General features: G+C 57.4%; 1 protein-coding gene and 1 long non-coding RNA gene across 3 annotated transcripts in view; one reads left to right on the top strand and one right to left on the bottom strand.

The window, feature by feature from the left end:
* Nucleotides 1–529: 529 nt before the first annotated feature.
* Nucleotides 530–27224, bottom strand: TECR (trans-2,3-enoyl-CoA reductase). 2 transcript variants are annotated; one of them, XM_054012498.1, is made up of 13 exons: nucleotides 27204–27224; nucleotides 21148–21198; nucleotides 11930–11981; nucleotides 11073–11117; nucleotides 10467–10570; nucleotides 10268–10383; nucleotides 9513–9618; nucleotides 9278–9350; nucleotides 7627–7670; nucleotides 7209–7266; nucleotides 6186–6274; nucleotides 3074–3119; nucleotides 530–2025 (listed from the first exon to the last, which is right to left on the bottom strand). In XM_054012498.1, exons 1-13 carry the CDS (start codon nucleotides 27207–27209, stop codon nucleotides 1898–1900), a joined length of 918 nt encoding a protein of 305 aa, XP_053868473.1. In that variant the 5' UTR covers nucleotides 27210–27224; the 3' UTR covers nucleotides 530–1897. The 2 variants fall into 2 exon arrangements, with proteins under 2 accessions (XP_053868473.1, XP_053868472.1); XM_054012497.1 differs by lacking the exon at nucleotides 27204–27224 and having other exon boundaries at nucleotides 21148–21502.
* Nucleotides 23320–27649, top strand: part of LOC128828126 (uncharacterized) — a 32751-nt gene continuing 28421 nt past the window's right edge. Inside the window, exon 1 of the long non-coding RNA XR_008443162.1 lies at nucleotides 23320–24346. This is a non-coding gene — a long non-coding RNA (uncharacterized LOC128828126). The remainder of the gene's footprint in view (nucleotides 24347–27649) is intronic.

Genomic DNA, 27649 nt, shown 5'->3' with positions numbered 1-27649 from the left:
CTCACTGCAGCTCCTGTGCTGGGGCAGGGCCGTTCTCAGTCCTACTTGGGTAGCGGTTGCTGCTCCGGGGGGGGGGGGTGCAGCTGGAGCTAAGACACTAGTTCAGCTGCCCAAATCAGAACCATGGAGAGACAAAACAGCGGCCCAAGGAAGCGAGCCTGGCTCAGCGGCAGGGAATCCTGGGCACGGGGGCAGTGATGTGTTCATGCTGCAGTGGAAGGTGTGGTGGCACCTAGGGCAGCCCCTGTCCTAGGCATAGCCCCCCTGGGAGACTCTGAGCTCTAGGGGTAGCCATTCAGAGAGGAGAGCCTGGCTCATGGCCAGTCTCTGCCCTCCCTGCCCCCTTGGTTTCTCTCCTTGGGACCCCAGAGCCTTCCCCAGGACTCCTTCCAGTGATGGGTGACCTAGCCCAGCCCTCCCCACGGGGCCTGGGCCTTGTCCAACATGCACCAAGCCCCCAGGGCAGGGAAGTTAGGGCCGCCCCTCTCTCCCCACAGTCACACGGAGTAAGAGCAAAGGACACAGAAGCTGCCAAGGAGCCCGTGAAGGAGGGAGCTGGGCTGGGCCCAGGAAGGGTCTCACCCCCCGTCTTTATTAGAAGAGCCTGCTCTGCCCCCTGCCCTCCCGGCACAGCCAGGCTTGAGCTCCAGCCTGGGACAGGGGGCCAGGGCAGCCGCTCAGCGGCCCGGGGAAGTACGGAACAGAAGAATGGTACAAAAGAAAAACCTTTACTGTGCTTACAATTAACGGCGCTGGCTTGAGTCAAGCAGCTGCCCGCTGAGCTTCCCCCACACAGCCCTGCCCCTTCCGCTCCCCCTGCCCCCTCAGCCCTGCCAGTGCCCCACAATCCTGATCTGCTGCCCCTGGCTTTCCCTACACAGGGCTAGTGCCCTTCCCCTTTCTCTCGTCACCCCACTCCTGGCTCACCCCCCCCCCTCCCCCAACATGCCTCAGGTCCGACTCCCACTTGTGCCAGCACCATTCTAAACACTCATCTGCAAACTCGCTGCCCATGGGGCCTGCTCAGGCTCGGATGCCCTTAACAGCTGGGCCAGCAGGGCGCATGGGAAAGGCAGCCTGGGGCTGGGGGCCTGACCAGACCCTGCCAGCCTCAGCTGGGGTGCAGGGCAGAAGCCAGAGCCCAGCTGTGTCTTGCAGCAGCCCCTGGGCAGCTTGCGAAGGAGAGGGGTGCTGAACAGGGCCCGTGCCCCAGCCCAGGACTCGCCCCTGGGCAGCTTGCGAAGGAGAGGGGTGCTGAACAGGGCCCGTGCCCCAGCCCAGGACTCGCCCCTGGGCAGCTTGCGAAGGAGAGGGGTGCTGAACAGGGCCCATGCCCCAGCCCAGGACTCGCCCCCTGAGGCCCTGCCACGGAGATGTGACCCAAGAAAGGAGTTCTCGTCCTGCTCAGGAGCCGGAAATGAGGCACCTCTGATCCTGAGCTGGTACCTGGTCTCCGGGGGGGCTGAGCACCTGCCACTCCCACCAGCTCCACCGTGGGCACGAGCGCTCAGCCCCTCTGGGATCAGGCTGCGTTGGCAGGTGCCTGGGGCCAGGGTCCTTCCCTCCAGGCCACAGCTCTGAGTGGCTGCATCCAGCCAGAGGCAGCTCCAGCTTCTCCCTGGGTTCACTTCCAGTTAGGCAGGGCTGTAGATCTGGGTGCATGGCGCAGCGGGAGGAGAGCATCGACTCTGAGCAGGGCTGGGTGTTGGCTTCCCTGGGGGTGGTGGGGACACCCCCCCCCCCCAAGAGAGCACAGGGGCAGCTGCAGAAACCCAGCAGGGAGGAGTTGGGTGAGTTTGGGCAGCTTCCCCCGAGCCCTGTGCCAGCTGGCCAGATGTGGGGGATGGGCTCCTCCCTGGACTGCACAGATACACGAAGCCCCAGCAGCCCCCGCGGCTCAGAGCAGGAAGGGGACGATAGGCGAGCGCAGGGGTGGGTAGTCCCGGAACTCCTTCAGGTAGCTGCGGTGCTTCCCCTTCGCCCAGATGGTCATTTGGATGAAGCCGACCAGAGAGAACAGGGCCACTGTAGGCAGAGAGGGAAGCGGTGAGGAATTTAGGGGGGGCACTCCCTTGCCCCCCCCCAGGGGTTGGGTAGGTAAAAGGACCTTGCGGGTCAGCTCTCCTCTTGCCACGGGGGTTGGCATGACTGCGTGCCCTGGGGCCCGCTCCTCGCTGTGCTGTGTGGGCACCCACGAGTCACAGCGCCTCTCACACTGCAGTAACGGCTGGCAGGACCCAGGTTCACAGTCATGGTGCCAAGTGCCCTGGGCCCAGCTGAGAACCAACCTCTCCCACTCCTGGCTGGAGGAGGCAGCAACACTGACTCAGGTTCAGGGCGAAGGGTCAGGTTGGAAAAAGGACTCGACTCACTTGGGCCTGGATCCGGTTCGGCTCGGGCCTAAAATGAGAGCTGCCCCTACCATTGGCTCCCCTCCCCCTCCCTCCAAGGGGACCAAGAACCAAGTGTTGCACCAGATGAGGTACCTGCATTTCCCCGAGGAAGCAGCAGGGGGCTCCCGCCTGATAGGCTGGAGGCCCCTGGGCAGTGCCACTCCCGGGAAAAGGCAGCCAGCGGATGCCAGGGAAAGCAGCTCACACTTCGGCTGCAGGGCAGCCCACGCTGCAGTCTTTGCTTCGCCTACTCCCTGCAGACCGGGACGGGTCCCTCAGTGCCGGGCACCAGGACGAGCCTCGAGTGCAGGGAGCCTGGGGAGGTGGGCTGTGAACCCAGCCAGGAACTGGGCTGACACCCACCAAACTCCTTGAGTGTGGTCAAGTGGGCAGGGCTGGGAGTCAGGATTCCTAGATTCTATTCCCCGTCTATGACAACGACTCAGGCAGGTGCCTTGGCCTATCTGTGCCTCGGTTTCCCCCTGTGAGAGGGAGATGATCTCTGTGACATGCTGGGAGCCATATCGCTGGCCATGTAGGGGGTTATTGTTCCCCCAGAACAGGGCTAGGTGGCCCTGGCAGCAAGAAGGCAAGACCCGCCTGGCCCATGCCCCGCAGATGTTGTGGGGAGACAATGTGGCGTCCCTGTGCCCTGGCTCCTTCCCCCACACCACACTCACCTGGGAGACACTGAGTCATGATGGCAAAGCCGATCCAGGAGCCCACCTGGAAGAGAAGCAGCTGCAGTTAGCGCTGGGGAAGCCAGGGGCTGGGCAGAACCCGCCCCCGCATGGCACAGGGGAGCCCAGGCCTGGCGAGTGGCGCTCACTCACAGACAGGGGGCGCTCATTCAAGTTCACGGAGCCATTTGCGGCACAGCAGCAGATCTCCCCACCCGCTAGGGGCGCCAGCTCAGCAACCCACGTTGGGGCTTTTATCGTACCTGAGCCGGAGTGAGGGGGCAGGGGGGGCGGAAGACAATTGAGCTGTGCACATGGCGGAGGGGCACGGTGACACGGCCGCTAAGACTCCCCTGCACTCGCCTTCACGCGAAGGTCCCCTGCCAGGCCCCAGCTCTGACGCTTTCATGGGCAGGGAGAATGACCGTGGGAAGATGGACTGGCCTCTGCCCGGGCCCTGTGACAGGCACATCCTGGGCTCCAGCAGGGCACCTCAGCCTGCTACCTCAGCCAAGCAGGACTTCACCAGCTAGGCATGCATTTAATGCTGGCAACCCCATTCCAGTGCCCACCTGCTGCTCCTGCCCTGGGCTTCCCTCCCCCAGCTCTGCCAGTGCCCCTCAACCCCAACCCTGGGTTCCCTCCACTGCCCAGCTCTGCCAGGGCCCCTCTATCCTGACCTGCAACCCCCTGCTAGACCTGGGCTGTTGTGAAGACCCTGTGACACAGAGCAATGCCCCCACCCACCACGCATTATTAACCCATAGAGCCCCAAGCCGCATGCCCAGAGCGTACGTGGCAGTGGGAGGCAGGGACTCGGGCCTAGCCGGTGAAGGGCTCCCTCCGAATGGGCACAGGTCCAGCACTGCATTCTCTGTGAGGAGCCTGTTGTGCCTTCCTTAATGTGGACTCAAATGGCAGGGAGGCCAGGCCCGCCCAGCCCCTGAGAGCTGAGCAATCTCAGACCCTCGTGGGGAGGGGCTGTCCAGCACTGGGGGTGCGGGTGCCCCCCTGGAGGGGTGACCTAATGCCCAGGGGCTGGAAGGAAAGTGGAGTCAAAGGGGCCAGTTCCCAAGGGAAATCTTTCCCCCACACTGTGCCCCCTATGGGGAGGGAGACGCTAGGGCAGGAATAAGGGTGCTGGGGATGATGGGACTGGCAGGGGGAGCTTTCACCCCCTCACCTACACCAGGGATCAGGGCAGTCGGGGGACCTGCAATGGGGAGTCCCCAGCCCTGGCAGTAGTTGAGTTGGAGGAAGGGGTGGCTGGGCACACACGAGGCGGCTGCCAGCCCGGGCAGGGAAAGGTCCCTTCCTGGTGGGTGAGTGGCACTCCAGCACAGGGACGCGCTCTCAGGAGCCCAGGGCTAGCTGAAGATACAGCCCCTGAACACCCAAACCCCTTGTGAGCATCACCAACACGGCCGAGTTGGAGCTGGCTTCAGGCCCGTGGCTTTGTTGGTGGTGCCAAGCTGGGCATTTGTTGCCATGTCGCCTCATTAACTCCAGGAGCTATGCAGGGCTGGGCCAGGCAGAGCACAGGTGATTGCTAATGGCTGCTGCTGATTTAATAGGGGCGCTGTCCTGCAGGCCGTGGAGGGGGGAGTTCAGCAGGGGGCGCTCTGCTCTCTGTCAGCGCTGACCCCAGTACAGCGCGAGGGGGCGCCGTCCTGCAGGCCGTGGAGTGGGGAGTTCAGCAGGGGGCGCTCTGCTCTCTGTCAGCGCTGACCCCCGTACAGCGCGAGGGGGCGCCGTCCTGCAGGCCGTGGAGGGGGGAGTTCAGCAGGGGGCGCTCTGCTCTCTGTCAGCGCTGACCCCAGTACAGCACGAGGGGGCGCCGTCCTGCAGGCCGTGGAGTGGGGAGTTCAGCAGGGGGCGCTCTGCTCTCTGTCAGCGCTGACCCCAGTACAGCACGAGGGGGCGCCGTCCTGCAGGCCGTGGAGGGGGGAGTTCAGCAGGGGGCGCTCTGCTCTCTGTCAGCGCTGACCCCCGTACAGCGCGAGGGGGCGCCGTCCTGCAGGCCGTGGAGGGGGGAGTTCAGCAGGGGGCGCTCTGCTCTCTGTCAGCGCTGACCCCAGTACAGCGCGAGGGGGCGCCGTCCTGCAGGCCGTGGAGTGGGGAGTTCAGCAGGGGGCGCTCTGCTCTCTGTCAGCGCTGACCCCAGTACAGCGCAAGGGGGCGCCGTCCTGCAGGCCGTGGAGGGGGGAGTTCAGCAGGGGGCGCTCTGCTCTCTGTCAGCGCTGACCCCAGTACAGCGCGAGGGGGCGCCGTCCTGCAGGCCGTGGAGTGGGGAGTTCAGCAGGGGGCGCTCTGCTCTCTGTCAGCGCTGACCCCAGTACAGCGCAAGGGGGCGCCGTCCTGCAGGCCGTGGAGGGGGGAGTTCAGCAGGGGGCGCTCTGCTCTCTGTCAGCGCTGACCCCCGTACAGCGCGAGGGGGCACTGTCCTGCAGGCCGTGGAGGGGGGAGTTCAGCAGGGGGCGCTCTGCTCTCTGTCAGCGCTGACCCCAGTACAGTGCGAGGGGGCGCCGTCCTGCAGGGAGCAGAGCGGGGACCTCAGCCGGGGCGCTCTCCCTTCTCAGTCAGGGCTGACCCCAATGTCTTAGCATAGCACTAGGGGTGCAAGGTCCCAGCTATTTCTTATCACACACACTTTTCCCAAAAGCAGGGCCGTTAACTCCCGGTTTTCCCAGTCAAATTCAAGTCTTGCCACCTTCTGAATTCCCCCTGCAGTTTCAGTTAGACAAGGGCATTCTCCTTGGCTTCCTGCCCTAACGGGTTCAGCTGTGCGGCTGTTAAGCCGCTGCTGAGTTCCACCCCAGAGACGGTTGCATTTCTGGGATGAATGTTCCAATACAGTGGAGATCATACACAGACAGTTTGTGGAGTCTGGGGCCCCCCATGGGGATGAGGAACACAAGCTCGTTATTAATTAACACCAAGCAGGAGGCAGATAGAAGGTCACTCTCTAGCTGCCTGTCTCAGGGAGGCAGCTGCCGCTCATGGAGACCAGGAACAAGATCTGTGGACCAGGGCGGGCTGGTGCCAGGCAGCCCTTGGCTCAGGGAACCCGCCAGTTTGCTGCTGGCGGGGGGACAGGTGGGGCGGGGCTCACCTCATAGGTATAATTAGGACAAGACACTAGCAAGAAGAGCCACGTGAAGGGGTTCTTGGTGGGGTACGGGATCTTCCTCGTCTTGGAGCCTGGGAGGGAGAGAAGCAGAAATGCAGCATGATTTATTTCGCATGAGCAATGAGACCCCCCCGGGGAGTGGGATCAGCTTTCGGCGGGAACTGGGGAGACAGCCCTGTCAGACACCGTTCTGGGAGATGCTGCTGCAGCTCCCCGATATGCGGCAGATCTCCACTCACACACAGGCCAGTGCTTCCTGCAGCCCGAGGCAACGGCATGTTCCCCCATCCCCGCCCTGCTGCACTGGGCACCATCGGGGCTGATCTGACACGTGGGGCTGATGAGGCAGTAAAGAGGCAGGGTGCCAGGCTGGCCAGGACTCATTCAGAAAGTTCCCCCACCCCCTCCCCGGCTGCTGGGACTACACCCATCTGGGACAGCCACATCCCAGTCAGGGTGCCACGTCCTGCCCAGAGAGGCTGAGGCCTCCATGGTGGTTGTGCCTGGAGACCGAGGATCTGCCAGCCAGGCCGTTCCAGACACTGCTATGAACCAGTCACTGGAGCCACCAGCACCCAGACGGAGGCGTCTGCACTGGGAACGCAGGTGTCCTCCGCAACCCGGGAAAGCCGTGGGGGTTTAGCGAGACACTTGTCTATCGCTGCCCGTCTCTGCCCCCTAGGATGCTTATAGGGGGCCTGAGGAAGAGAGGGGGTTTTCTCCTGTGTTTCTTACATTAAGCATTAGCAAGACTCTGGAGAGGTGGGAGGATGGAGAGCAAGGAGGAGAACCCTCTGTGAACGGGAGCCAGGGGCATGGGGGGGATAGATTCTCACTCAGACTATGCCCCGGACCCCGAGCGCGCTCCCAATCCCCATACCTCAGCCAGGGATACAAGCAGGCCCTGCCCCCACCCTCAGGCTGCCCTCGCACTGACCATCCTTGCCCCGTCACCCCTGAGCAACTGAAGCCCTGGAGGGTCAGCGGGGCCCCGCCCCCACTCACCCGCCGGCCGCAGGTTCCGCAGAGCGATGTGAATGGAGAAGTTCCCCAGCTGGCAGAACTGGGGAGGAAGCAGGGGAGCGATCAGTGCCCTGGGTCCCAGCAACCCCCTTCCCTCTCCCTGGCTGGGGATTCAACCCCCCTTGCAGTGGCAGGATCCCCCATCAGCTCAGAGGGGCGTGGGCCTGGAAGGGCATTGGCTGGCAGCACTCTTGCAGTGCCACCCGCCACCCATCCTCCTGGCACCCTCATCCCTCCCTCTCCCCAACCCCACACTCTGGCACCCTCATTCCCCCCCACCTTTGCACACACGCCCATCTCCAGTGGACACACCCCCGGAGTACCCCCCTTGGCACTCCTGCCCAAGCCCAGCTGAGCAGCCTCCTTCCCTGCTCCCCTCCCTGCCACGGGCAGTTCTTACCAGGAATATAATGAGCGCCAGCTTGACCTGCTCGTCTCCGTAGGCTGCGGGGGAGGGGAAGGGCAGAGGTTAGCCTGGCACGGGGGGCGGGGGGAAGAACACTCATCTCACAGGGCGCTAGGGGTGGGTTTACAGGGTCAGAGCCTGGTGTCTGCATAGGGAACGTGCTAGCACATGGTCAGCAGCGGGAGCGCGCGGCTTTGGTGTTCGTAGGCCCTACTGCAATAATGGCTCGGAAAGAAACAAAAATTCATAGCAAGGGTGGGGTGGATCTGTTAAGTGCCCATGAAAGATACCAGATGAACACCCCTAGGGCCAGGCAGCGTGGCGACCTTCCCTGCTCACCCCTCCTCTCTAAGGGTGAGGGGAGTGCAGTCCCGGGGAGGGCCCCACTTCTTCTTACTTAGAGCCAGCTAGAGTAATGGACATGAACGAGCAAGGGGGGGTGAAGTCGCTGGGCAGGGGGTACGGTACAAGACGCCGTGGGGCGACTGGACCACACTCATATCAGCGCATGGAGATGAAGGGAAGGAATCGAGGTCATGGGTTGCTGCAGGAGTGGAGGAAGGTTCGATGGAAGGTGACATGCAAAGCAGGAGAGTGTGGGCTTCTTCATTTGGGTTTTTAACCCTTTACGATGCAGGAAGGGACAAAAGGCCTTTAATTAAACAAAACACTGGCTGCAGCTTGTCAGGTCTGATCCCCAGGGGGGCTCTGGGGACGGCTGGGGAATGAGGGAGTTTACGACTAGAGATGCCAAGGAAACGAGATTGACAGGGAAACAATTTTTCGCCCACTTGTTTAAAACTGACGTCTCAGATTTCAGGGCAGGAGGAACCGTTCTGCCCATTCAGACTGACCCCTGCCTAGCCCAGGCCAGAGCCCCTCCCCCTGCACCAGCACCTGGCCCAGAACTCGTGACCGAGCTACAGCGGAGCTTTGAGAAACTCGTCCACGATTTGAAGTCTCCATGTGCCGCTGAGCGAGTCGTTCCAAGGGACAGTTACCCCCCTTGTTAAACGTTTGCACCCTATTCCCAGGCTGAGTTCAGCTCCCAGCCATTTATCCCGGCTTGGGCTGTGTTTGCTGTAACTCAACTATTTAATTAGCATATTTGGGAGAAAACCCCTGTGTTAACAATGCAGCCCCCTTCATTCAGGGCTGACAGTGCTCCCAACCTACACCTCCAAGTCACCACTACGTCCTGCAGAGACACAAGCCAGACAAGCCTGAAGCCTGGACTTGCCCCATGTCTCTAAGACCTTGGCTACGCTAAGACGCTGGGCCAGGGACGGGTCTGCCGGCACAGTGCTGCGACACAACTATCTCTGCGAAATGTGGTCACACTCGACTGCTTGTGCTGGTGCCTTGTGACCACATGGTTGTATCAGCAAAAGAATGGTGCACGGTGGGTAGGATCCCAGTGTTTCCACCTGCCATGCAGACACACTGCCTTGTGGGAAAACGGAGTGTTGTGCGGCAGCCGCTGTGCATTGTGGGATACCCGCACATCTTTCATGGAAGCAGGGGGGAGAGGGCACTGAAGCAAGGCAGTGGAAAAGGCGATCTGTCAGTCAGAGAGAAGGGCTGGAATCGCACAGCGCCCTCTAGGGCACAGAGAGCAGCAAGGCAGTGGCGAGGGGTCACTTACTTGGTGGGGTGTACAGCGGGTGGTTGATGTAATACGCCATCCAGGCTGCAAAGCCCCAGTAGTATGTGCAATTCTAGAGACAAATCAGGAAATGCTCTTTTCATACAGGCTCCACTAACGAGACGAGTCAAAGGGATCCCCCGGGCAGCCGCTGGCCCAGCCCCCGAACCTCACTTCACTTCACCTGCCCCCAGGCCCTGCTGTCTGCCCGGTGCTGCCCCTCCACCCCGCTCACCTTGAAGATGTTGCGCAAGGGCATCGTCCCGTGTGAGAACCGATGGACAAAGATGGTCTCCAGCAGGCGCTTGATGTAGTGGAAAGAGTGGCAGATGCAGGCCAGGCTGGAAGGGAAGGCACAAGGGTGCAAGTGGGTACCAATGCCCCTGGGATACGGGCTGGGAGTACATTCCCCACTAGGGAATTTTTCTGAGCAGGCAAGTCCCCTGCGTCCCAACAGAGAGCACCTGCCAGCTCCCCCGAAGGCTCCTCGCCAGCAGGGCTAGATGGGGGCCATGCTGGAGTCTAAAGCAGAGCTCCCTTGATGAGCCACAAGGAGATGCTCTGGGGATCTTAAACTGTTCCCTCCTGCCAGGAATCAACTGGTTTCCGGTGCAACAGCTCAGAGCACTTGGCAGTCCCCAGTCCCTCTCCATGGCCTGTCCATGTGCTGAATATCCAGTGGCTGCCATGACGGCCAGGTCCCAGACTGCCTGAAGAGGCCAGCAGGGAATCCGACCAGCACCGCGTCCCTGTAGGGGTGAGATTTTCTCTTCCCCACTCATCCCGCTCTGGAGAGGAGGCCAACCCGGGGGCTGCAGGCCTGGCCCGGGAGGCAGGGCCCCTCCAGGAGTGGGATCCACGTCCCATCTGTTTGTTTTCCTAGGGCTCAGGTTTTCTACAGGGTCTTTGCCCCCAACAGCTCAGGAGAAGACCCAGATCCCAGGGCATAGCCCCAGTGCAGGCTAAGCAGATGCAATCACAGATACTCACTGCACGACCGAGTGCTTGCTGGAGGTGAAGTCATACTTGGGGCCGTAGATGAAGGGCACTCGGAAGTAGAAGAGCAGGTAGATAAGCAGGGGCCCAGCGTACTCGGTGAGGAAAACCTGAAAGGCAAAGTGCCCTGTGAGCACAGGGGGGTGCTATGGGCAGGGGGGGCTTTCTCAGGAAGACCTTTGCCACTGCTCACCGTCACCCAGCTGATCTGCGCACCCAGGTCCCGGAAGTACAGTGTGGCCGTGGTGCCCACCGGCAGGTTCTGTAGCACGTCCTCATCCTTCAGGGACTTCCCCTCTGGAAGGAGAGCGGAGACTCAGAGAGGGCAAAGGGAGGGGGGCCGCGCCAACTGGGATGCTGATGCAATCTGCTACCCTGGCATTGGTTCCATGGCAATGTGCCCGAGTGACCCCAGCCCCCTGAAACACGGCCGCGCTCTCCTGTTCGCTGCAGCACAGTGACACCCCCATGAAAGCCATGTGGAGAATGAACCACCGCCCCTGCTGCAGGGCAGAGCACTGTGATCCCGGAGGTTCGCTCTCCCCCGTGTACAAGCTGGGAAGCCCACAGGGCCCTTCCCCAGAAATCTGGGTCTTCCTAGAGCCCTAGTCCTTTGGTGGTCGATCAGATCTCTCGCCCTTCGAAACAGCGTCAGCACCTGCCCCACAGGCCCCTGTGGCTCGTGTTCCCCTCAGGCGCTTTCCCCACCCATGGGGCACCCGATCAGCAGCAGCAGAGAGGCGCGCCTGGGAACAGACGCAGCAACAGCTGTCAGAACCCACATGGCGCTCTAACTTACTGGGGTCAAGGCGGAGGGACTGTCGGGCTGGGTACCACTGGGGATCTGCGGAGAGAAAAGCAGAGACAATGGTCTCACCCTGGGGCTCCAAAATCCCTGACTGTGCCAACTGATCAGCACCAAACCACGCTGCTGTTATGGAGACAAGTCCATCCACGTGGAGACTCACAAGACTGAGCTGGGCCTTAGGCACCTTGCTAAGGGCAGAAGGCGACCGGCTCGCTCCTGCCTTGGTGGCTCCCGCTGTTGATGGGTCTCCAAGCCCATTGGCCAAGCACCGAAATGCCAGAGGATGCTACAAACGCAGCAGGCTACAGATGTTTCTCACCACCTGGTGAGAAACATCTGGTCAAAGTCTGCCATCATGAACTGGCTGTCGGCGGAAAATTGGATTTTTGACTAAACAACATTTTTCAGGAGAAGTGGCGGCTTCCCGTGGGAACCTGTTTTTTCTTCCCCTTCCCCTTCCCCTTCCAAATACTCGATACCTTCCTGCGCTCATGTGGCATACAGCACAGCCTGCTCCACCGCCGCACAGGCCAGGCCTGGGGCCCAGTGGGCTGACACTAGACAGCACTGGCGAGGGGCGAGGTCAGGAGAACCACAAGGTCTGTCTGTGCTCAGCTGCCTCGAGAAAGGGCCCTCTCCGTACGCCCATTGCAGCTGAGCCCTGGCTCTGCTCTAGCGCCTGGGACATGCCAGGCAGCTCGGGTGCAAAGGCCCAGTGTTGCAGGGCACTACGCACCCTCAACTGCCATGGAGGTCGGCACTCGGAGGGGGCAGTGAGCAGAGGGTGGGAGTCTGATGAAGGGGGGGGGGGTGCAGGGCCGACACAAGCAAGCTCACGCCATACGTACGGGACTTGGTGAAGAGGTTCTTGATCTCGGCGATGGTGGCATTGGGCTCCACCTGCAGAGAAGCAGACAGCAGTGACCACAGACCCAGGGGCACAGAGTGAGGGCCCGATCCTCTACCACGGACATCAGCAGGAGCGTGGCCACAGACTTCCCAGCCCCCATAACCTTACCCCCAGGGTCTGGGAAGAGACTCCGTGAACTCTGCCAAGGTTCTGCTCGACCCTCAGGGCTCTGACCAAAGGGACAGCGCAGCACTGGGGTCCCTGTGTTTGCCCCTGGAGCGTGCCGATACAACGGGCTCAGTTTCATAGTTTGCTCTCTTTGCTGCCCGCGCCAGCAAGCTTCGCAGGTCGAGCCGGGCTCTCCCTGGGCCTCGCACTGCCCCAGGAATAGAGATTCCGCGGTCGGAATGCGGTTAACAGTTTGGACCATGGTGCGCAAGCCGGAAAGAGCTCGACCTGGCCGCCAATCCAAAGCAAGCAATAAAACCCTAGAGGGATCCCAGTGGCAGCAGCCAGGCACGGCTCAGCGGCAAACTGCTCCCCAGGGGAGGGTCTGATTTGGCTGGGGGGTGCCCTGATGCTTTGAGCTTCTGTATATAGAAAACAGATACACAAGCTCTCCTCCAGCTGCAGCGTGGTACAGGCAGCGCGTGGTAGTGACCAGGGTGGGGACACAGGCCACCTGGGTTCTATTTCCAGCTCTGCCGCTGACCTGCCATATGACCTTGGGCAGTCACTTACCCGCTCTGTGCTCGTTTCCTCCTCACCCAACCTAGCTTGTTTACTTAGACTGGAAGCTCTTTGGGGCAGGGACTCTCTCCCCAGCACAATGGGGCCCTGATCTCAGCTGGGGCCTTTTGTAATAATTGGGCCTAACTGGGAGCTCCTCTCTAAAAGGGAGCAAAAAGTTCATAAGATGTCACAATAACCTACAACAATATATGCTGATGGGAAAAGGTGCAAAAAAAGAGAGACACTGAGTTATCCCAACAAAAAGGGCTCCCGAGGTAACTCAAGGACAGTTAAGATCATGCCGGGGAAACATGAAAAGTGGGGGACCAGAATTCAGTGAACCAACCAGGTCTAACCGGTGGACAAAATAATGAGGGGCTGGGCTATTCCACCCACCACTCCCTTTGGGGTCCTCAAAGAAAGATTTTGGGGAGAAAAAATTGGCTATTGAGTGAGCTGCCACCCGCACCATCTCCTGAGACTCCGGATCCTGAGAGATGTCCTGACTAGACCACGCCAGAGAGAAGGAGCCAGACGACATCGCCAATTCCACCAGCTCTGGCTGAATCCCAAATACCACCTGGGATGTGACCCTTTGTCCCCCCTCCCCACCTTATTTCTTCTCTTTCCCCTCTTACTTCTTTTGCCTTCTGTCTAATAAAAGTCTGGCTTAGCTGGCCACAACTGCTTATTCTGCAACACAACTATGAGTCTGTGACCAGAGAGAGGCAACTAAACACAATGCCCTGAACTGCCCGATGCTGGTACAAGTTTGCCAGGTCTCGGAGTGGCTAATCAGAGCGTGTGATGGCCCCGTGTGTCTCCAGCAGTGACGCGACAAGTGAGAGCCAACCCCAGAGACCGAAGCTGCATTTTCTCTCTTTGCTATTCTTTTCTCTCCCCTTTTGTGGGTTTGTCTTGTTTTGGTATAAAGGAAATGAGATCGGCCTTCACCAACTGCTCCAGCCCATTCTTAACTCACTTCTTCTCTTTTCCCCCTAAAGGATAGTTATCACCATTTTGATACCAACTAAGTGACTGCCAGACAAGAGGGTTTTTCCTCCTAAAAACTCTGTCCCGCTAAAGGGGAAGGGAACAAGGGATGCTGTTGAAATGAACGCCTGGCTTACTACTTTACATTTCAAATGCTTTAACTGTTTTTCCTTCTTTTCTCTATCTTTAATACAATGTTAAAAGGATTGTTAATGGCGTGTTTGCCAGGGTACTATGCAGGCTGAAGTCTCTGCCAAATCCCACCCCTTGTTTAACATTGTTTAATGCTGGACAATGACGGGTCATGTTAACACCTTTGATTCTTTGGGCCCCTTTATTCCGTGTAAATTAATACAACAAGCCTCTCGCTGCTACCATAACACATCTAATAGCTGTCAGCACCAACTCACAGGGCTCAGGAAGGAAGCTCTTTCAAGGACAAGTAATTCCACTGGGGTGTTTCCTGCTCCATTCTCTGATGCAGCTGGGATACTGGACTAACCGGGCCATTGCTCTGATAGTCATTGTACATCGGTCGAAGCACAGCTGCTCTCAGGGTTTGCAAGACTCCGAGTTAGGAAAATGGTTTCAAAGGGAAGGGCTGTTCTCCCACGCTAGCTCTGGGCCCGATCCTGGCAGGCATGGAGTCCACGTCCCGCTCCCCAGTGGGTCGGATGCGAGGCAGTGCTGTGTATTACCGTGCCCATCAGCAGTTGGGTGAAGCTGGTCACAGACCAGCACTCTGCTGCACCTCGCGCTGGTTCATCCGTTTCCCTCACTGAGAGGGACAGCTCTCATACACAGCTCCTGGGAACCTTCTGTTCCTCTAGGACCCCTCCCACCTTCAGTCCCAGTGTCCTCCCTGGGCGGATCCCAAAATGCTGACAGTGCCTGGGCTAAAGGGTGTTCTGTGAATCACCGCCGGACCAGACACTTACATTTAAGGAGGTTGTGCCCACTGCAAACCCAGCTAACCCAAGCAGGTGCGGGTGTAGGGTGTCTACAACAGCGGACGGCCACTCCCACAGTGGGGAGACCTGGCTCCCACCTGAGAAAGCTCTCAGCCAGCCAGAGTAAATCAAAGGAACCCAAACAAACAGAAGCTGCTCAGAGCAGAACTGGACTTGTGCGTTTCGTTGCGGGGCCAGGAGGAGTCATTCTGGCCCTTGCGGGACTGTGTTGCGAGTACTCCAGAGCATGGACCAGGGGTTTACATCCTGCGACCATGGCGAGAGCCCAGCCTGGCTGAAAGTTTATGTGGGATTAGACTTGGCCAGGCTAATGAAATTTACAAGTCAGCAAAGTGACTAAGCATCAGAGATCCTCCTCACATGAACAAGGATGCTCAGCACGTCTGCAGCGCACCCCGTCTGCAACCGGGGATTAGTCAATCAGTCCTTGCAGCACCCTTGGGAGCTGGGTGGGGCAGTGTCAGCAGCCACATGTCACCGACTGGGACACTGAGACACAGGGAGGGGAAGCAGGTACAGAGTGAAATGGTGGCAGTGCTGTGCCCTTTGTACCTAGGCCACACGGCTGCCTGAGATTGACTTCTGTGTATCCAGACAAAGGGGGCACAAAACAATCAGGACAAGTAAAATAAAGCCACATTCAGCGCAAGGCAGAATGTGCTGTGGGAGCTCATGGGTTCCTTAATGCCTTTTCAATCACCTGGCACAGTGCAAAAAAGAAATCAAGTAAACGGGGCACTGGCTGGAGGACCGAGCCAGAGTGCTCCACTATAAGGCTCTCTCCTGCCCTAGTTCTGTGGGCAGGACCGCCATTGAGGTCAGTAAGAGATTGACACCCACAGAAAGGACAGTTCTGCTTTGAAAAGGGACTCTGCAAGATGGCCCCCATGCAGCCGCACAGCCGCCATCTCTCAGCGACTCTAGGTCCAACAGGCTCACAGCACAAGATGGCTTTAGCCCCCGCCTCCTGGGATCAGAGAATCAAGCTGGTTCTTTCCTTCTCATGCATCACTAGTCGTCATTGCGACTGCCCTCGGCAACGCCCACGCCAACGCATTAGCGGTTTGTCCAGGCGTGAATGATTGGAACAGTGCTGGTGACGATGCACAAGACAGACTTCAGCTGCCTCTCCCACAGCTGTGTTGACTCTCCAGGGGTAAGAGGAGCAAGAAGCAGCCAGAACTTATTTTTGGCAGGAGCTCTGACTCCGTCCAATACACACACACAGGGAACAGCACTGTGCAGTACGGAAAGGCCATTTTTACAGCCAATTTTCAGAGCAGAGACTCCCTTTTAAATAACACGAAGATTTACTCCTCAGTTCCTTTGAGGGCAAGGTTAGCTAGTGGTTAGAGAGCAGTGGACTGGGGGGGCATCAGGACTCCTGGGTTCTTTCTCTAGCTCTACCACTGACTCATTGTGCGACCTCCTCTGTGCGCCTCGGTTCTTCCACTGTAACATGGAGATCGGCTCCTCGCAGGAGGGCTGATCATTATTGTTGGCAGGGACCTGCTTGGAGTTCTCTCTCTGGAGGTGGCTGCTGTCTCCACAGCATCAGGATGTTCCTGCTAGATCACTATTGCTACTTCACGATGCCCTATGGAAAGTCCAGGGCGGGCTGGAGAAAGTTTCAGACGCCGTCCTCCCCTGTCTTAGTTTCCAGTGCCGGGATGCTTCAAGTCTGTGCTGCTCACAGAGATGCTGGGAAGCGGAGGAACCACTAGGTTCCTTTGCAAAAGCAAGACGCCACCCCCCTCCCCCCCCCCCCAACCGTACAGCCAGGGTCACATCCAGGGCACCCACATGCCAAGTGAAAACAGTAATCCATGGGAGACCCCCACCCTCCCTAGCAGCCTGACACTTCGGAAGGTGGCAGTATCTGACGGGCTAAACATGAGGCGAAGCAAGTCTGCTGTTGCGGCAAGTCCCAGCTAACGGCCTAGGACAGAACAAGGCCCCACAGCTGGAAGCTCTAGCCAGACAAACCCATATTAGAAAGGAGGCACCATTTTACTTTAAACACTAGGGGCGGGGGAGCCATTGGAAGAAACTCCCAAGGGGAGTGGTGGATGCTCCATCTCTTCAGATCAGAACTGAAGGCCTTTCTGGACGATGCTTTAGTCAGACACAAATTGGCTGAGCTCACTATGGGTACGTCTAGACTTACCTCCGGGTTCGGCGGTAAGCAATCGATCTTCATCGCGTCTTGTCTAGACACGATAAATCGATCCCGGAAGTGCTCGTCATCGACGCCGGTACTCCTGCTCCGCGAGAGGAGTAAGCGGAGTCGATGGGGGAGCCTGTCTGCTGCGTGTGGAACTTGTAGTTCGAACTAAGGTACTTCGACTTCAGCTACGTTATTCACATAGCTGAAGTTGCGTATCTTAGTTCGAACTGGGGGGTTAGTGTGGACCAGCCCTATGAAGAGAACTGGACGACATTCCCTGGCCTGTGTTATGCAGGGAGTCAGACTAAAGGATCGAATGCTCCCTGCTGGCCTTAATATCAATTAATCTTAAGAGCCAGGGCTGCTGAATCTTTGAGGAAGAGATTTTATTTCTCCTAAGTGACTCCACTGAAGAGGTATCCACAAAGCCAAAGAGTTTTAAATAGTCTCAGAATTAATTCCCCTCTCCATTAAGCAGATTTCACTTCCTTGGTACTTGGGTTGTCACAACGTCCACAGACCCCCAGTAAGCCAGTGCATCCGAAGAAGTGAGGTTTTTACTCACGAAAGCTTATGCCCAAATAAATCTGTTAGTCTTTAAGGTGCCACCAGACTCTTTGTTGTTTTTGTAGATACAGACTAACACGGCTACCCCCTGATACCAGAGTGGATGAGATCTGAATCTTTTAACCCGTAATTCAACCGAACAGAGACACCCTTTCATTGAAAGCAGCAGAGAAAAGGGGTCCTGCCCATTTCCCTTTGCGGGGCACTTTTTAAGACTGCACTTTAGAGGACCCACAAAAAGCCAAGTTTGGGATTCCAGGCACTGTGCCTCTGCAAAGTGTGGTGCCCTGCATGGTACAGGAGATCTTGGACTGTTGATCCCTGCTGTGTTGCCACATATGCAGGAGAGCGAGGTCTGAAACTCAGCGCTTCCCAGCTTTGGTGGGAGACCTGAGAAGGGAGCAGTGAATTCCCAGGGGCCACCGCCCAGCCCAGAGCTCAGCAGAGGGAAGAGATTTAGGCCTTGCTGCTGAATGCCCCTGGTAGCCTCTTGGGCACACGAAGGAGTTCTGATCACTCCCATCGCAGGATTATTTTAATCACGTCTCTATATTTAGTTTACCCACTTCCTCCTTGCCAGTCTGAACGGATTTACAACTAACACCGGGTTTATTCAGAGGGGCATCATACCCACCCAGGCACAAAGTTAAACCACCAGTGCCAGTTTGCCCACAGGATTGGGCCCGGAGAGAGTTGGCATGGGGGCCCTACGGTGCTGTGTGCACAGTTGCTGACCTCAGCACTGCTGCACTTCAAAGCCTGCTGAGTTTAGGGGGAATCTTTCCTCTTTAGCCCTCCCCAATAGCTAGCCAAAGCACCTGACATCAAGGGCAGGAGAGCGCTCGAGCTCATGAACTAATCTCTCCTTTGCTTGAGCAGAGAAGATGCTGCAAAACACGAGGGGACGCTCGCTTCAAAGCAGCAACGCTAACGGAGTCACAGGTTCGTGGTGCTGGCTGTGTCTGGTGATCCCCAGATGGCAGCCAGCGACCAGGAGACACCCCATCAAGGTGACACATTCAGTCAGCACAGCCAGCAGGATGGCTCTGGTTCTGACCGAAGCCCTTCCCTCCCCGAGGCAGGGGAAAATCTCTCCCCCAGCAGCGGCTGTCAGTGTGACTGCAGGTGTCACAGGGGCAGCCCCTGGGGAACTCCAAGCCGTCGCTGATGCTCTGGCAGTCAGTCCATTCAGCTAGGATTTGGGGGCATGGACGAGGCTGCTCCCTGCTTTGGGATTCAGCTTGGTAAGGGCAAGCACCAGTGATATCAATCCGTATTGATTGATTGATGGGATAACACCAATCAGGGTGCCAGCAGAGAAGTGGGGCTTGAAATGGGAAGCACCTAGGTGGGCAGCAGAAACAGAGAAGATCTGCAGTGGCAGGACAGAAAGATTGGTCTCCAGAGGGAAAGGGAACAGCTCAGAACGGGAGAGGGGCGGGAGGCGGGGGGAAACACGACAGAAGTGAGTCTCACAGGATCTGGGAGAGCTGGTCTCTGATGCTGGGCAGCTGACACCAACTGCTATGAAGGACACACAGGAATGGCAGTAAGTTTAGCTCTGGCATGTCTGGTTAAACACTGCAGCCTCTTTGCATCTGGTGATGGGGCGGAAGAGGTATTTACACCTGGGCTGCTGCTGCTGCAGCTCGTGTGGGCATCCACAGGCTGGGAAGGGAACAACAGCACAAGTGCAGTGGACGGCACCTTTGGGCCTCCTTCCTAGGCGTGCTGTGTGAGGTGGCAGTTCTTGGGTAGAGGAGTGTCTCACGGACCCAGCCCTCTGTATGGACCACACAGCCAGTTACCTCTTTCTAGTAGCTGGGCTGGAGAGGAGACTCCACACACCCTCCTGGCAGGTGGCCCAAAAAAGGATCCTCTCATGTGACCTCCTGCCTATCACAGGCCACAGACTGGCAGCCAGTCACCCTGCACTGAGCCCAGGAACTTGTCTGGCTAAAGCATCGTCCAGAAAGGCAGCCTGTCTCGAAGGCACCAAAAGACAGAGAATCCCCCCGTTCCCCGGGAGCCTGGTCCCGTGGCGAACCCCTGCTAAAAACACGTGCCTGCCATCGTTACTGCTGTTCATGCTGCACCAGCACCCAGGGGCTACAATCAGGATCAAGGCCCCCATTGTGCTAGGTGTACAAACCACCCAGGAAGGCGCTTCCCTGCTCCGAGGAACCGACCTTTGCACAGACCAAGGTACTTTATGGAGGCGAGCGAGTAGCATTATCCCCATCTTATGGGGGGATACCGAGGCACACAGTGGGGAAGGGACTAGCCCAAAAATCACACAGCAAGTCTTTGGCAGAGCTCAGGTTAGAACCCCAGTCTCCCTCCCAGGTTCTAGCCATCAGATCCCGCTGGCTCCCCATCTCATTTGATAAAGTGGTTGAAGGACGGCACGTTGCAGGTGGAATCAGCACAAACGGCCACACTGCACGAGGCTAGGCTACATTCTGTGTGGCCGCTGTAACTCCACCAAACACCTCAGACTGCAGGCGCTTGTTAAACGAAAGAAACCGAGAGTTTGTGTTTTGTTCTCTTTCTAAGAAAACCCCCAACACACACCGCCAGCTCAGTGCAAATTAACCCACGTGTGTGTAAACAGGTCAGGCCTGAACTGCATGCAAAGTCAGGCAGGCCAAGAATGTATTTACTCCTCTTCAGAATGAGAATTCAGCCCCGGATGTGGCCAAGGTGCCAGAGCCACACGGCTGGGGCTCCCTGCATCTGAGCCTGCACCAGATGGGAGTATTTTGTGTTACGTTAAGGCTGACGAAAGATGCTGGATTTACAGCCCTGGAAGCCTGTGTGTACTCACAGCCTGGGCAGCACCAGGGCAGCAGGCAGAGTGGAGCTTGTTCCCATGCCAACATCCCCTCCCTCTCTGCTAAGGCTGCCAGCGAGGGCCACTCCCATTGTCAGCTCTTTGGGATGCTGGTGCCCGTCTGCTAGGCACTGGGCCCAGACCCAGCAAATTCAACCAAGGTGCGTAACGACTGCCAGCCTGCAAAGGGCTCAAACCGTCTGTGTCCCCCACGGTCAGTCCCCAGAGCCCTCCGCCCTACCCCTGCTGGCTCGCTTGAAAGACCGTCCCTACCCCTGCTGGCTCGCTTGAAAGACCAGCCCTACCCCTGCTGGCTCGCTTGAAAGACCGTCCCTACCCCTGCTGGCTCGCTTGAAAGACCGTCCCTACCCCTGCTGGCTCGCTTGAAAGACCGTCCCTACCCCTGCTGGCTCGCTTGAAAGACCGTCCCTACCCCTGCTGGCTCGCTTGAAAGACCGTCCCTACCCCTGCTGGCTCGCTTGAAAGACCAGCCCTACCCCTGCTGGCTCGCGCTGAACACACCGAAAACCCCAGTCCCGGCTCAGCAAGGCAGTGGGGCTCCCAGCCCTGAGCAGAGGCAGCACCCACCTCTCAAGGCACATAAGGGGCCAAAGACAAGGGCCTTGGTGCACCAAAGGATCTTCCTTCTGCTGGGACGAGGTGGCCAAATCTCCCTGCTCAGAAGCCCAAGGCTGAGACCTGGCTGCACGGTGTCACGCTCTGGCACCCATCGCTCATGATCACATGCCTTGGGGCTGTAGCCGGAAGGCAGAGGAGGGTCTCTGAACCTGGGAGTTTCAGGATGGTTTTAAGGGAGGGGAGAACGTGCTTCACTCCGGAAGGGACAACCCCACCCCCCCACTGAGAAATGACTCAGGGCCCAGGGGGCATCTTCACAATAACCACAGCAGCCACCCCCCTCCCAGCCCCCAGGGCACAGGGCAGGGACCTACCTTATCCAGGAAGCACAGCTTGTCCCTGGTCTTGGCATCCAGGATCTCCACCTCAAAGAAAAGAACAGCCTTTTTAGATTTCGTGGCCTTGGGGTGACGCTTGAACTCGATGCCGTTCAGACCCATCAGGAGAGGCTGGCCCCCCTCCAGGGGCACCACGTTCGTGTCCATGCCTCTCCACGAGTTTTACAAGCAAACCCCAAGAAGCGTGTGGAGCTTGGGACTCGACCCTGCAGCTTTGTCCTGGCTGTCCCAGTGAGTGGATTCCTAAGGGAGCTGCTTCTCCAAGGCTCTGCGAGATCTCCCCTTGCTCTGGGAGGATTCCAGGGGCCGCCCCATGAAGGGACCCAGCCCGGCGAGCAGAGGTCTGTTCTGCAGGCCGATTCCCAGGCGTAACCTGATAGCACAGGGAGGTGAATCACTACGGTATCCAGCTAAATATAAAACTGAGCCTAGCTGCTCACAAGCAAGCAGCTTCTATCAGGGAGCTTTTTAAAGGCACTGCCATTACCCGGGGGATAAACGCCCCCCCCACACACACATTCACCCAGATTGTTAGTCACATTCAGACTTTGCAGTTTTTAGATGGGCCACTGCAGGCTACAACATACCCAGCCTGGTGAAAGTCTCTCTGTCCTGAAATACCCACAAGCACCCAGGAGCTGATCGGGTGCTAATCTCACAGCAGCAAGAGTTTGCGTTCCTGTGAGATCTATCTGTCAGTATTACAGCAATGCCTAGAGGGCCCAATCTGGAAAGAGAATCTATCGTGCTAAGTGCTATACAGATAGGAACTAACCAGTCATCTCCAGGGCTGGCGGGGGGGGGGGGGGGGGGGGGGGGGGGTGAGGCTGTTTTCCCTCCCTCTGTCTGCCTGGTCTATAGATTAGCTGGGAAGAGGAGGTGTCTTATTATGGGCAGGTCTACATTTAAAATGCTGCACCAGTGCAGCTGGGCCACTGTTGCGCGTCAGTGGAGATGCTACCATGCCAATGTGAGAGAGCTTCTCCTGTCATAGTTAATCGAGCTCCGTGAGAAGCGGTAGCTGTGGCAACGGGGTGCTGTCTACACTATGGGTTAGGTCAGTATAACTGCATTGCTCGGGGTGTGGATTTTTCACACCCCTGAGTGACATAGTTACACCGATGTAAGTTCATAGTGTAGACCTGGCCTCAGTGGCTGTACATGGTTTAGCACAATGGAGCCCTGATCTCAGCTGGAGTCTTTAGGTGTTACTCTAGACACAAATAAGAATAAGCCAATGTACTTGGGTGTAAAGGTTTTAGGGCCTGATTTGCAGTCGTTCTGAATCCGCCTCAGCTCCCCCTGACCTCGACCAGACTTGCAGGAAAAAAAACAGGCCTTAAGTGCCCGTGCAAAGATGACAGGATTACAAAAACTAGCAGACAGTTTCTCTCCGTCTCCTGCTGCTTCTGCTCATTGCCATTCTGAACCATTAATTATTATGAAACAGTTCAAAGTTCACAGCTGTGGGGGTGTTCAGTCAGCGCTCTCCCAGCCGTCGGGGGAGTTCTGGGCATCTGCAGAATTCAGAGGGCAGAGAGTGCCATTTCCTGCGGCTCTCCCCGGAGAACTGCGAGGGACACTTGGGATTATTTTCACTTTGCACTGAAGCAGTGGAGAAGGTGACAAATTCCTGAGCTTGTGGATTCCCGAAAACTGCCCCCAGACAAACGGAGAAAGAAAGGGACAGGGACTGTGTCACATGCACCCAGGGGCTCCCCAACGTGGGAACAACTCGTTGTCTCAAAGATAACGCACACGAGTCTGTGCTTCAGGGGCCCTGATGCATGGACTGGAAAGGCTTTAAATTCAAGGGGAAAGCTACACAAAAATCAGATCAAAACGGCACAGAGGTGCACGTGAGCAAATGTGTCTGTAACTCATCCTTTCCTTCCCCTGCGCACCCACACCCACCCTCAGAACCCCCTTCCCAGCCACATCCACAAACAGAAGGGGAGAAAGCCTCTCTCCTTCCTGGTGGGTCTCCGTGAAGCTGTCGCTCTGTAAGGATGCGGCCCATGGCTGCTTGCAGGGGGCAGGGAGCGTGTGTTCTGCACTCTCAGCAGATTGGAAGGACTGAGTCCAAGCAGGTGTATTAATAGAAGCTGGGCTCTAGAGGCTAGGGTGGTTTATCATATGCCTCTAAACCCTGGAAACAACAGGAATCTCGTGCAGGGGAAGCAGCAGGAGAGAGACTGCTGAGCCAGTCAATATCTGAAAACGCAAACAGCAGACACTGGACGTGAGGGACAGACTGGGGGACTTACACCAGAAGGGGATTTGGATCAGCACATGGTTGGAATCAGAGAAATCGATCTCAAACCACCACGACCCTGCAGGCCCCCTATGGGATCCCCGTGGGACAGAAAAGGCTCTCCACTGTAGACGGAGCTGGAGAGAAACCATGCTCGTTTCAAGAGCAAAGCAGAGGGACAGTGGAGCAGCCCATTGGGCACAGAAAGGTAAGGGACATCCCTGCTAAAATAACTCCATGCTACAGAGGAAAAGCTGCTAACTGTAACACAGTCAGGCTGGGTTACGCTGCATAGATTGGGCTCACCAATCCGGGTACTGAGAAGTTTACCCTGAGCCTGGACTCCTTGCAAGAACCTCGAAACAGGTCTAGCAGAAGACGGAGGCAACAGCATGTGATGAAAAGCCACAGGCACGTGTGCAGGGTACGTATCCCTAACAATGAGACGGGCTAAAATGTTGCTAGCAGGATCAATTGGGCACCTGTAGTTATTTCTTTTTTTGCACAACTTCTCCCTAGAGTTCCCCAGTCACAGAGCCCGCTTGGAGCGAATTAGAAAGCAAGCAGGCACCATCTGAATCAAGCCACCTGCGTTGGCCTCTGAACACCAGAGGGACACGAGCAATTATTAACTTGCCAATAATCAGACACATCATGACCCCAGGGCCTAAAACTCCGTTTGCTGTCATTGTTGAAGAGGCCATCGGCGGGGGCAGGGTGAAGCTGTTCTGGTGTAAATGACACATGCCATTACTGTACAGATGGACTGCGGTTTTCCATAGCTGACACGATGACTCAGACTCCGAAGTCCAGGCTGGTGACTAGGAAGGACAAACAGGTGTCTGGGGCGGAGCCAGCTGCCCCACAAGTGAAGACAGGAATTTTCACCTAGGCAGCATTTTTCATCTGAGAATCTCAAAGGTGGGTCAGTATCATTATCCTCATTTCACAGAGGGGGAAACTGAGGCACAAAATGCCATACCCACGGTCTCACAGTCCGTCAGGGCGAGGCCACAAACAGAACCCAGATCTCCCACACATACACCCCTGGCTCTAACCACTGGAAACACTGCTGCTCCCCAGGATGTAGGGTTACCATACGTACAGATTTTCCCGGACATGTCCGGCTTTTGGGGCTCCAAATCCCCGTCCGGGGGAAAATCCCAAAAAGCCGGACATGTCCGGGAAAATCGGGACATGCGGGCCGGCGGTGCCGAGCTGGGGGCTGGGGGTGCCGAGCCGGGGGGGCTGGGCCGGGGGGGCCGGGCCGGGGGCCGGGGGTCGGGCTGGCGGTGCCGAGCCGGGGGCCGGGCCGGGCCGAGCCGGGGGCCGGGCCGGGGACCGGCAGTGCTGGGCGGGCCAGGGGTGCTCGGCCGGGGGCTGGCCCGGGGCCGGCACCCCAAGGCCCGAGCCGACCCAAGCTGGAGACGCTGGGGGGGGGGGGGGGGGGGCAGACTGGGCCGCGCCTCCTCCCCCCCCCCCCTTACCTGCTTCAGGCTTCCCGCGAATCAAATGTTCGCGGGAAGCAGGGGAGGGGGCGGAGTTGGGGCGGGGACTTTGGGGAAGGGGTGGAGTTTGGGCATGGGCGGGGCTGGGGGCGGGGCTGGGGCCCCGTGGAGTGTCCTCCTTTTGGACACTGAAAATATGGTAACCCTACCAGGATGGAGACAGCAGAACTGGCACATGCTTTAGAAGGGAGCGTCTGGTATGTGGGCTTCTGAGAGAGATTGGCTGCTGGGCCCAGCCAGCATGCTCAGTATGTTGAATACTAATCCTCCCAGGACCCAGCGAAGGAGATTCTTAGGGAAGGACAGAATCCAGGGATGGTTGGGGAGAGGCCGGGGCATTCGTACGGACACTGGTTGCAGGGGGATCATAGGCTCGGCACACAGCGTCTGGAACAGTGCGTGCTGCAGGGCAGAGAGCCAAAGCCCTCAGGAAGCTGTGGGCTGCCTCAACCGTGTTTATTCGGGGAAGTCTGGCCAGCAGTGGAGGGCCCGGCATGTGGTAAAGCGTCAGGCAGCTACGGCTCAGTGTACGCTGGGAGCAGAACCCAGAGTCCATGTGTAGTCTCAGAATCAGACACAACGCTCAGCATGCTCTTGTCTGTGCTTAAGGGTCAGCTACACCAATTGCTGAACTGGGGCTATTCCCCAAGGCCCAGGACACAGCCGGGATGGGGAGGGAGTTCTATTTCCCCATTTACCAGGCTCTCTTCTAGTCGACACTGAACGAGGACATGAGCTGATCATATTCCTGTAAGAAGCACGAGCTGTCTCCGTACTGGTGAAAGGTGCAGGGACTTGGCCAGTGCATGTGGGGGCTTTAATATAGGGACAGTCTCATCCGCACAGGGGAAGTTCTCCTAAAGGAGCAGCATTCCCTTTGCTGGGTACCATGGGCTGGACAACGAAGGAACCCTTCTGCTGGAGGATTGTAACGTCAGCAGCTAGTGGGGGTCAGTACAAGGTATAGCTACCAAAGGGCAGGAGATTCTCCCCCTGAAACACCACTTCGCCCCGGCCCCTTTTAGCACGCCGTGTTCCCTTAGGCTAGGGAGCGTGGTGCACACTCAGTGTCCATGCATGGGGCTGTTTGGCCATCAGGAAGCTGCATCTCAAAGCCTCATTTACCCTGATCTGCTAGAGCAGAGGGTCCCAGAGGCAGTTCCACTGAACTGGCGACCCCAGCATGGAAGGGGCCCCATCCATGGGAAACCCAGCACTGGGTAAGCCCTGCTTTGGCAGGCTGACTGCAGAGCACCTGTGGAGCTGGTGTTTCTAGGACACCCTTGACAGCTACCAGAAAGGGTGTTCTAACGAGGAGGAGAGAGACAGCCAGCCACTGTCGCTTTAATGCTGCCGCTCAGAGTCACCTCACTAGCTGTAGCAGCGGGCAGACCTTAGCAGCGGGAACCAACCAGAGACGCTATGACCAATCTATATAAAGTGCTGGGTTCAGGAGACACTTTTTGATAAATTAAGTGGAGGCCAGATCCCCTCTGGAGGAGTCTCCAGCTCTCCCTGCCTTGGAAGCTCCATCATCCATGTCACCCCTCCTGGCAGCAAAGGGGGCTGGTCAAGGCGCCCCTCCAGAAGCAGTCACAGCAGTCCTTGAGTTGTTCAGAGGCCAGTACCCTAAAAGGGACTTACACCGCAATCAGCCTTCTCTAGGTTCCTGGATAACAGTGGAGTTATGCAATGCTTGATTCCCTAGCCTCTAATGCCAAAGCCTCCCTTGCACAGATCCTTCCACCATTCGATTCATTTTATCACTGGTTGCACCTGTCCCGTAAGAATCTGGTTTTAAGGGGCTACAAAGACCATGCTCCAAACTGAAGAGCAGAGACAGGGAGAACTCTGAAGGCTGAATGTGAGGGTGCAAACCCTAATATTTTCCTCCACTAGCAGGGACCCCAGAAAGATCAGATCAAACGAGGGGAGAGAACAAAAGTTGTAGAAGACAATGAATCCTGTACATTATCGAAAAGGAGGATGGAAAAGTAGGGACTGGGGGTACATGGCTTCTTTAAAAGGAAAAAACAGGGTGTTAAATTAACAATAGAAGTTTGGGTCTAATCTATCAGCTTTTCCTGGAAGACCCAATGGATGGAGAACTTGACAGAGGACTACATCACAAGCACCAAGGACGTGAAACCTGAGCACTGAGAAGTGATTTGCATTCAGCCCACTGAAAACGTTGGTTTTGCGCAACAGCAATTTAACGTGAAAGCCTAACAAACCGTGGGAAGTAACGTTCTTTGGTAACTGTTTGGTACCTTCATCCAAAACCCCAACCTGTTCAACGAAGGACTGAGAAAGCTCCCAGGTTAGCTCTCTGGTCCTCCGTGAGGACTGCAGCATAAGACAGGAAGAGAAGGCTAGATTGTCATGATATTTGGGGGGAGAGGGGAGGAGACTAAGTGGGAAAAATAACTTGTTAGATAAACTTTCAAAGGCACGAGCCCAACTCCCTCCCAACCATCCCCACTTGCAGATTTCTGTTAAGCGACTCATCAGAAGAACGCTGCCAGGTGGACGAAGCGGAGCTGTTTATAAGAAAGCTCCTACAACATGGCCATGTTAATACAGGCCTGATGCCAGCAAACAGTGGGCGCTGCAGCCTTCAAAGCACTAAAGGAAGGGCCACTGGACTTCAGCCCTTTCCTACTAGCCTTTGCTAATGCCAATGGGACGCCCATTGCAAAATCCACAAGCCCCAAAG

The sequence above is a fragment of the Malaclemys terrapin genome, chromosome 23 (genome assembly GCF_027887155.1).
Source record: "Malaclemys terrapin pileata isolate rMalTer1 chromosome 23, rMalTer1.hap1, whole genome shotgun sequence".
NCBI lineage: Eukaryota > Metazoa > Chordata > Testudines > Emydidae > Malaclemys > Malaclemys terrapin.
Note: the sequence above shows the minus strand (reverse complement) of the source record. Positions and strands in the feature narration are given on the sequence as shown.